We start from the raw sequence: 10,155 nt of genomic DNA on the forward strand, positions 1-10,155 counted from the left end.
GAGGCGAAGTTCATTCCCCTTCAACGAGAGAGACCCTCGTTGCTGCTGAGCCAATCAGGCATTGGGGCGTCAGCGTCCATGTGCATGGTGCTACTGTCATACTGGAGGATGGTTCTGTCATCTACACTCCATGACCCCATGAACTCTGGCAGACCTGCTACACCCTCTGACCCTATGTGATGTAGGTGGAGGACCTGAGCATCTGCATAACAACAGAACATGCAGAGAGAAAATGTAATTGTAAATATGTTAAGCAAAGATATGGTTAATGTGATTAATATAAAGAATACATGTGCCATGTAAATGTCCTTAAATACACCCACCTGCATATGGTATGGTATGGCTGCAAAGCAGAGCCCAAATCAAGATACGCTTCATGTAAAGATGGATGTGTACACCTTGAGTGTGAAGAGACGAGTTTCCATTCACACTTTTGTTACTGTGGGTTTGTTGACAAAGCCTGATTACCTTGTTGTACAACACACTGATTGGTCCCTTGCAAAGATTGCATCACAGACTCCGAGTAGCACGTCAGTTTTCCTCATACACGTACAGCAGACAGGTTTGACAAGTTAGGAATTTCCCCTTAATTTCTGTCAGGAATCATGATCACACTGTTGAACATAACAAATGGCACAGTGTTAATGGTTGAGACAAAAGCCATTTTGATTTCAATTCAATTAAAAACTTTATGAATGCAAGGAGATGGAATGCCATTCCACCCTTTTCTTTGAACATTTGATTGTTTTGAACCCTAAGTAGATTATGTAGGTTAATCATAACTCATCATTCTAACTTATTGATGCACTCTAGATCCTATGTCTTTGAGTAGGGTCCTTTCGGGCCTTAGTAACTTATTGAAGGATTGTAGTCGTCCAAACTCAACAGTAGCAGTTGGAATGTGTCTGTCTGAGTCAATGAGTACATTTCAGACTCCTGCTGCTTCAGTCACGCTGGCTGAACTTGGGATAGATACCAGCCTTCAGAACACAATGGACGGACAGGCATATGGGAGAGATGGAACAAAAGGAAAAGCCTGGATAGAGGACGAAAAAAGAAAGGATGACGATCTGGGTCAGAAGGAAATGTTGGTGATGGTGAAGGAAGGATGTGCAGCGAAGGAGGGATCAGCGAAGGTGAAGATGGAGGAGAGAGGTCACTGGGGCAGCAAGACAGAATTTCTCCTGGCCGTAGCAGGGAACGTGGTGGGACTAGGTAACGTGTGGAGGTTCCCCTACCTCTGCTACAAAAATGGTGGAGGTGAGTCCATGAAGGAGAGGGTGCCATTGTTATTCAAATGATGATCAGCTGATCAAATTAGGCAACTTAGATCATTTAAACCCCTGTATCATACAGCATGTTTGATACAGTACCGTTCGTACAGACCAGGTATAGAGGTCACAAGACAAAGACAAGGTATGGAAGCATGGCATTTCTCTTCTTGTTTCTATAAGGTACTTTACAGTAGCTATATAGTAGCTATCATTTTGTTCTCATGTAGTGATCTGGTGGTGTGTATTTGTCAGGGGCGTTCCTGGTGCCGTACCTGGTGTTTGTGATGACCTGCGGGGTGCCCTTGTTCCTGCTGGAGACGGCCATGGGACAGTACACTCAGGAGGGGGGCATCACCTGCTGGAAGAGGCTGTGCCCACTGGCCGAGGGTGAGCACCATGGCAACACGATGACACCCCCACCCACTGAGGAGTCACAGAAACAGGGCTGTAGACAGGACAGGCAGAAGAACATAGGAATACATGATGCTCAAACTATTTCAATTCATCTGAATTGGACTGATGAACAGTGTAATGAGGGTGGATTTCCAATTAATCCTAAATAAATTGACACAAACTCCTGACTACAAATAAAAGGAATCCATGGCTGTTCTAGGAGGCCGAAAACACTGACACCTATGGCCTCTGTGCCACTGGATAAGAATGACATGAAGAGGTTCATTTGTGACAGAGGGGTTAATATGTAAGCAGGCTGAAGGCACAACAAGTGCCAAGTCTGGTGACACTTTCTCACAGATCAAAGGTAAATGCTTCTATCATTTACATATACATTTTTCATTTGAGTCAGATGCTCTTATCCAGAGCAACGTATAGTTAGTTCAATCATCTTAAGGTGGCTAGGTGAGACAAACACATATCACAGTAATAGTAAGTACATGTTTTCATTCAGTAGAGCAGCTATCAGCAAAGTCAGTGCTAGAAGGAAAAGACAAGTGTTAGAGCAGGAAAGGTTTTATTACATTTTGTTAGAGGGAGAAGGGATTAATAGGATTAGTAGGAGTAATCAAGTTACTTTTTGAAGAGATGGAAGATGAGTAGGAACTGTTTGTCTGAGCCTTGTTCCCCAACCTTTGGCAGAAAGAAAGTGTGGTAATTCACTCTTGATAAAGTTAGGGTTAGTGTAACACCTGTCCATTTAGGACCATGTGAAAATCATCTGGTTATATAGTCTGTCAATGTGTCTCCCTCTCAGGTATTGGCTATGCAGGGCAGTTGATCCTCCTCTACAGCTGTATGTGTTACATCATCATTCTGGCCTGGTCTCTGTTCTATCTGGTCTTCTCCTTCAGCGCTCAGCTCCCCTGGGCCAGCTGCACCAACCCCTGGAACACTGGTACGTACCCTGGGCCGGCTGCACCAACCCTGGAACACTGATAGGTACCCTGGGCCAGCTGCACCAACCCCTGGAACACTGGTACATACCCTGGGCCAGCTGCACCAACTACTGCAACACTGGTAGGTACCCTGGGCCAGCTGCACCAACTACTGGAACGCTGGTAGGCACTCTGGGCCAGCTGCACCTACTGGAACAATGGTACGTACCCTGGGCCAGCTGCACCAACTACTGGAACGCTGGTAGGTACTCTGGGCCAGCTGCACCAACTACTGGAACGCTGGTAGGTACTCTGGGCCAGCTGCACCAACTACTGGAACACTGGTAGGTACTCTGGGCCAGCTGCACCAACTACTGGAACGCTGGTAGGTACTCTGGGCCAGCTGCACCAACTACTGGAACACTGGTAGGTACTCTGGGCCAGCTGCACCAACTACTGGAACACTGGTAGGTACACTGGGCCAGCTGCACCAACTACTGGAACACTGGTAGATACCCTGGGCCAGCTGCACCAACTACTGGAACGCTGGTAGGTACTCTGGGCCAGCTGCACCAACTACTGGAACACTGGTAGGTACTCTGGGCCAGCTGCACCAACTATTGGAACACTGGTAGGTACTCTGGGCCAGCTGCACCAACTACTGCAACACTGGTAGGTACCCTGGGCCAGCTGCACCAACTACTGGAACACTGGTAGATACCCTGGGCCAGCTGCACCAACTACTGGAACGCTGGTAGGTACTCTGGGCCAGCTGCACCGACTACTGGAACACTGGTAGGTACCTTGGGCCAGCTGCACCAACTACTGGAACGCTGGTAGGTACTCTGGGCCAGCTGCACCAACTACTGCAACACTGGTAGGTACCCTGGGCAAGCTGCACCAGCTACTGGAACGCTGGTAGGTACTCTGGGCCAGCTGCAAAAACTACTGGAACACTGGTAGGTACCCTGGGCCAGCTGCACCAACCCCCTGGAACACTGGTACGTACCCTGGGCCAGCTGCACCAACCCTGGAACACTGTTAGGTACCCTGGGCCAGCTGCACCAACCCCTGGAACACTGGTACGTACCCTGGGCCAGCTGCACCAACTACTGGAACACTGGTAGGCACTCTGGGCCAGCTGCACCAACTACTGGAACACTGGTAGGTACCCTGGGCCAGCTGCACCAACCACTGGAACGCTGGTAGGCACTCTGGGCCAGCTGCACCAACTACTGGAACACTGGTAGGTACCCTGGGCCAGCTGCACCAACTACTGGAACGCTGGTAGGTACTCTGGGCCAGCTGCACCAACTACTGCAACACTGGTAGGTACCCTGGGCCAGCTGCACCTACTACTGGAACACTGGTAGGCACTCTGGGCCAGCTGCACCAACTACTGGAACACTGGTAGGTACCCTGGGCCAGCTGCACCAACTACTGGAACGCTGGTAGGCACTCTGGGCCAGCTGCACCAACTACTGGAACACTGGTAGGTACCCTGGGCCAGCTGCACCAACTACTGGAACGCTGGTAGGTACTCTGGGCCAGCTGCACCAACTACTGCAACACTGGTAGGTACCCTGGGCCAGCTGCACCAACTACTGCAACACTGGTAGGTACCCTGGGCCAGCTGCACCTACTACTGGAACACTGGTAGATACCCTGGGCCAGCTGCACCAACTACTGGAACGCTGGTAGGTACTCTGGGCCAGCTGCACCGACTACTGGAACACTGGTAGGTACCCTGTGCCAACTGCACAAACTACTGGAACGCTGGTAGGTACTCTGGGCCGGCTGCACCAACTACTGCAACACTGGTAGGTACCCTGGGCAAGCTGCACCAGCTACTGGAACGCTGGTAGGTACTCTGGGCCAGCTGCACCAACTACTGGAACACTGGTAGGTACCCTGGGCCAGCTGCACCAACTACTGGAACACTGGTAGGTACTCTGGGCCAGCTGCACCAACTACTGGAACACTGGTAGGTACCCTGGGCCAGCTGCACCAACTACTGGAACGCTGGTAGGTACTCTGGGCCGGCTGCACCAACTACTGCAACACTGGTAGGTACCCTGGGCAAGCTGCACCAAATACTGGAACACTAGTAGGTACCCTGGGCCGGCTGCACCAACCCTGGAACACTGTTAGGTACCCTGGGCCAGCTGCACCAACCCCTGGAACACTGGTACGTACCCTGGGCCAGCTGCACCAACTACTGGAACACTGGTAGGCACTCTGGGCCAGCTGCACCAACTACTGGAACACTGGTAGGTACCCTGGGCCAGCTGCACCAACTACTGGAACGCTGGTAGGTACTCTGGGCCAGCTGCACCAACTACTGCAACACTGGTAGGTAGACTGGGCAAGCTGCACCAACTACTGGAACACTGGTAGATACCCTGGGCCAGCTGCACCAACTACTGCAACACTGGTAGGTACCCTGGGCCAGCTGCACCAACTACTGGAACGCTGGTAGGTACTCTGGGCCAGCTGCACCAACTACTGGAACACTGGCAGGTACCCTGGGCAAGCTGCACCAACTACTGGAACACTGGCAGGTACTCTGGGCCGGCTGCACCAACTACTGGAACACTGGTACGTACCCTGGGCCAGCTGCACCAACTACTGGAACACTGGCAGGTACCCTGGGCAAGCTGCACCAAATACTGGAACACTAGTAGGTACCCTGGGCCAGCTGCACCAACTACTGGAACACTGGTACGTACCCTGGGCCAGCTGCACCAACTACTGGAACACTGGAAGGTACCCTGGGCAAGCTGCACCAAATACTGGAACACTAGTAGGTACCCTGGGCCGGCTGCACCAACCCCTGGAACACTGGTACGTACCCTGGGCCAGCTGCACCAACCCCTGGAACACTGGTACGTACCCTGGGCCAGCTGCACCAACTACTGGAACACTGGTAGGCACTCTGGGCCAGCTGCACCAACTACTGGAACACTGGTAGGCACTCTGGGCCAGCTGCACCAACCCCTGGAACACTGGTAGGTACCCTGGGCCAGCTGCACCAACTATTGCAACACTGGTAGGTACCCTGGGCAAGCTGCACCAACCCCTGGAACACTGGTAGGTACCCTGGGCAAGCTGCACCAACCCCTGGAACACTGGTAGGTACCCTAGACCGGCTGCACCAACTACTGGAACACTGGTAGGCACTCTGGGCCAGCTGCACCAACCCCTGGAACACTGGTAGGTACCCTGGGCCAGCTGCACCAACTACTGCAACACTGGTAGGTACCCTGGGCAAGCTGCACCAACCCCTGGAACACTGGTAGGTACCCTAGACCGGCTGCACCAACCCCTAGAACACTGGTACGTAGTACTCCAACTCACCTCCAGGTGATTTTCACTCACGTTTTTGGTATGTATTTTGACTATGTTTTGTAACTTTCCCCAGGTCGTTGCTGTAAATGAGAATGTATTCTCAGTCAACTCACCTGGTAAAATAAGACAGAAAAAATAATAACATAAAGGGTGTACCATAAGAATTGTTAAAGCAAGTTGTAGTTGTAAACATTCTGTTCTCTCCCCATTAGATGACTGTGTTGACTTCTCCTCTCAAAACCGTACTTTCAATTGGACCGGACAGATGAACTCAACCTCTGCAGCCACTGAATTCTGGGAGTAAGTTTACGGATTCAACATACCTTGATCTTCCAGTTGGCCACAACATAAAAGACAATGTCAGTTTGTCTACATTCACCAGTCTCTTTCTCTAAGCGTCGTGTGCTGGACATCTGGGCGGTATAGGGGAGGTGGGCAGTGTCACGTGGGAGTTGCTGCTGTTTCTCACCCATCTCTCTGTCTCACCCCTTCTCTGTCCCTCCTCTCTCTGTTTCACCCCTCTCTGTCTCTCCCCTTTCTCTCTCTGTCTCACCCCCCTCTGTTTCTCTCCTATCTCTCTGTCTCTCCCCTCTCTGTGACTCTCTCCCCTCTCTGTGACTCTCTCCCCTCTCTGTGTCTCTCCCCTCTCTCTGTCTTTCCCCTCTCTGTCTCTCCCCTCTCTCTGTCTCTTCCCTCTCTCTGTCTCTTCCCTCTGTGTCTCTCCCCTCTCTCCATCTAGGCGTCGTGTGCTGGCCATCTCGGGGGGTATAGAGGAGGTGGGCAGTGTCAGGTGGGAGGTGCTGCTCTGTCTCATCGTCATGTGGGTCATCTGCTACTTCTGCATCTGGAAAGGGGTCAAGTCAACAGGCAAGGTGTGTGTGTTTGTGCACAGCACATATGCACACACACAGCATATGTTCTGTTTAGCATTGAAAGAGTACAATCTCTTATTCTTTTTCTCGCATGGCTTTCTGTCTTTGTGATTTTACACCCCTCTCCCTGTCTCCATCCATACACACGCTCTCTGTCCAGGTTGTATATTTCACTGCTACCTTCCCCTACGCGATGCTGCTGGTACTGCTGATCAGAGGCCTGACTCTGCCAGGGGCCATGCAGGGGGTCCTGTTCTACCTCTACCCCGAACCAGACCGGCTCTCTGACCCCCAGGTGTGGATGGAGGCCGGCTCCCAGATCTTCTTCTCCTACAGTGTGGGAGTGGGCTCCTTAACCGTGTTGGGCTCCTACAATACCTACAACAACAACTGCTACAAGTGAGTCCTTATCCTCATCAGCACACTGTGTGTGGTGACACTGTGTGTGTTGAATGTTGTGTCTGTGTATGTTTCAGAGACTGCTTGTGGCTGTGCTTGCTGAACAGCGGCACCAGTGTGGTTGCTGGGTTCGCAGTCTTCTCAGTCCTGGGGTTCATGGCTCATGAACAGGGCGTCCCCATTGAGGAGGTGGCGGAGTCAGGTACTGCACAAATTCGTTTTTATTATGTTATCTTCAGGACAGTTGGACACTTGGATGAAATGAAGTGAAACAAATACATTATATTTTAAACTGGGTTCTTTCAGGTCCTGGGCTGGCGTTCATAGCGTACCCCCAGGCAGTAGCCATGATGCCCCTGCCTCAGATGTGGGCTGCTTGTTTCTTCATCATGATCATTCTACTGGGTCTGGATACACAGGTTAGCTATTATCTCCACAGTCCACACACAATAGTTCACACATTAATCTCTAAAGTTTAAAGGCGTGTACTATGGCGTTCTGTATTCCTCCCCCATCCAGTTTGTTGCCATGGAGGTGGTGATGACGTCAGTATCAGACCTGTTTCCCACGGTGCTGCGGAGGACTGGGCGCAGGGAGCTCTTCCTCCTCTTCTTCTGTCTCACCTGCTTCTTCTTCCAACTCATCATGGTCACAGAGGTCAGACAGAGAGAAAGAGAGGGTAGAGAGTGAGAGAGTATAGAGAGAAATGACAGAAATGGTGTTCCAGATCTCTAACTGTGATCTACTTAAAGAGAGTGGTTGTCCTACTCACACCTCTCTCCTCCTGTCCCCAGGGTGGAATGTATGTGTTCCAGCTGTTTGACTACTACGCCTGTAACGGAACCTGTGTGCTCTTCCTCTCTGTGTTCGAGACCCTGGCCATGGGATGGATATTTGGTGAGGCTGACGTGAACTAACCTGGAATACATTTCTGTCAATGATTTATGTCGAATAAAAAATGTAATTTATAAAATATATATAAAACATAAACACTGTAGTGCCATAGAATCCTATAGAAAGGCAAACCAGTATCATTCCACTATCCATCTTATTGAGATGATAAACCTGATATCAATTCATGTCAACATTTAGATAATGTCATTAACGTGTACCCAATCTTACCCACCAGGTGCAGAGCGTATGTATGGTGTAATAGAGGACATGACAGGGATGAGGCCTAACCCCATCTTCAAGCTCTGCTGGCTCTATATGACCCCTCTGGTTTCCCTGGTGAGTTTCAGGCTTTGATGGACAGTAACGGCAAGCAGGACTCATATTGTGCAATTCTCTAAGGTACCATGAGATGGCACTATCACAATGCAATAGTTTACAAATGCATGTTTTGCCAAATGGCACCTGTTGCATTTGGACGTTCACTTGCTTTACACAAGCAACTATATTCACATGCTCACGTCAACAAGGACTGATCTGGAGTTATTCTAGAAGTTAAAAGCATTAATGTTGAAGAAATCCTCATTTCCTCGTGTCTCTCCCAGGTGTCGTTCATCTGCTCTCTGGTGGAGTACCAGCCCCTGACCTTCAACCGCTGGTATGTGTACCCAGGATGGGTGTATGTTCTGGGCTGGCTGTTGGCCCTCTCCTCCATCGTCCTGGTCCCCGGGTGGGCCCTGCTGCAGATCTGCACCGGGACAGGCAGCCTTAGAGAGGTGAGTGTGACTGACCTGTGACTGGAGTTTAAACCCGGGTTTCCTTCGTGGATTGGTCATAGAATAATTATGTTTAGAGGGTCAAATTGGAGGACTTATAGATCTCAAATTATTTTTGTAAACTGAGTGGGTAAGTATTATTAATTCACTATAAATTGAAGAAACCAACTAACAAAGAAATAATGAAGTTTAAATCATTAACCACTAAAGTTGACATGTTGATGTGCTGACTTTCCCCTCAACTCCCCAGCGTTTCCTCCACTTGTGTCGGCCAGACCATGACCTCCTGTTGACCCGGAAGAGAAAGGCTGTCCTCTGGAGCAGAGATGGATGTACTCATGACTGTAGCAGGGGAAAGCACAGACAAATGAACTGACACACACCTAGAAAAGTTTTTGTGTCAAAGCTCTTCGTATACTGAACATTTATTTTAACACAACACCTAGCTGAACTCTTGTATCTTTACCAACACGTTGAGAGAATACCATTGATAATGAACAATGGTGCATGTTTCAATACAGTGTCATCATGTTCCATATTTGAAGTGTTGCCACCGTACATTTGAAAGAACATAGCTCAAGCACAGAGCGTCAAGCAACCTAGAGACACTGTTTTGTACAATGACAATCTACAATGTTCTTTCAACTGTCCCCACTCAAGGCTTAACATGGGTTACTGGAAGTACCTCATGACATACCTTTCTGAAGTCACTCACTCCAGTTTCCATGGTAGCAGTTATAGTCACATCAGTCAGTTTGTCAGTTTGTTAATATGAAAGACCACTTTTGGCTAATATACAGCAACTCTGACTAATGGCATTTTTGTTTTGTAAATTAGTGCTTTACCTCAACGTTAGCCTTCACTTGCATTTTTATAATCCTTATTAGACATCAGAAACAGGATGTTTTTCTAAAAACACTAATTAAAGTAGATAAAAAAATGAAGCGTGTTTTGTCTTTGTCACATGGAAATGTGTGTCTTGGCACTCCCTTAGATGAGACTCAAGAAGCAAACACACACAGTTTTTCTACTACACAGTATACAGTATTTAGTCTAAAATCAAAATACTTTGTCAATAATAAAACAAACAATCAATGACCAATGCTAACACATAATTCCCTGTTAGGATCTGAATAAGACCCTGAATGAGATGACCTTTTATGTTTCAATGACATCTTTAAACCATAGCATATGGTTATAAACCGAGTGTACAAAACATTAGGAATTTTGAGTTGCACCCCCTTTTGCCCTCAGTAAAGCCTCA

General features: G+C 49.1%; 1 protein-coding gene across 1 annotated transcript; it reads left to right on the forward strand.

The window, feature by feature from the left end:
- Positions 1-1,136: 1,136 nt before the first annotated feature.
- Positions 1,137-9,819, forward strand: LOC120018734 (sodium- and chloride-dependent GABA transporter 2-like). The gene is made up of 13 exons (XM_038961936.1): positions 1,137-1,260; positions 1,527-1,661; positions 2,485-2,625; positions 6,166-6,253; positions 6,693-6,825; positions 6,986-7,224; positions 7,302-7,426; positions 7,531-7,643; positions 7,744-7,881; positions 8,019-8,121; positions 8,354-8,454; positions 8,721-8,891; positions 9,142-9,819. Exons 1-13 carry the CDS (start codon positions 1,143-1,145, stop codon positions 9,265-9,267), a joined length of 1,731 nt encoding a protein of 576 aa, XP_038817864.1. The 5' UTR covers positions 1,137-1,142; the 3' UTR covers positions 9,268-9,819.
- The last annotated feature ends 336 nt before the right edge of the window (positions 9,820-10,155 follow it).

Source organism: Salvelinus namaycush, chromosome 23 (assembly GCF_016432855.1).
Source record: "Salvelinus namaycush isolate Seneca chromosome 23, SaNama_1.0, whole genome shotgun sequence".
In the NCBI taxonomy this organism is placed as follows: Eukaryota; Metazoa; Chordata; class Actinopteri; order Salmoniformes; family Salmonidae; genus Salvelinus; species Salvelinus namaycush.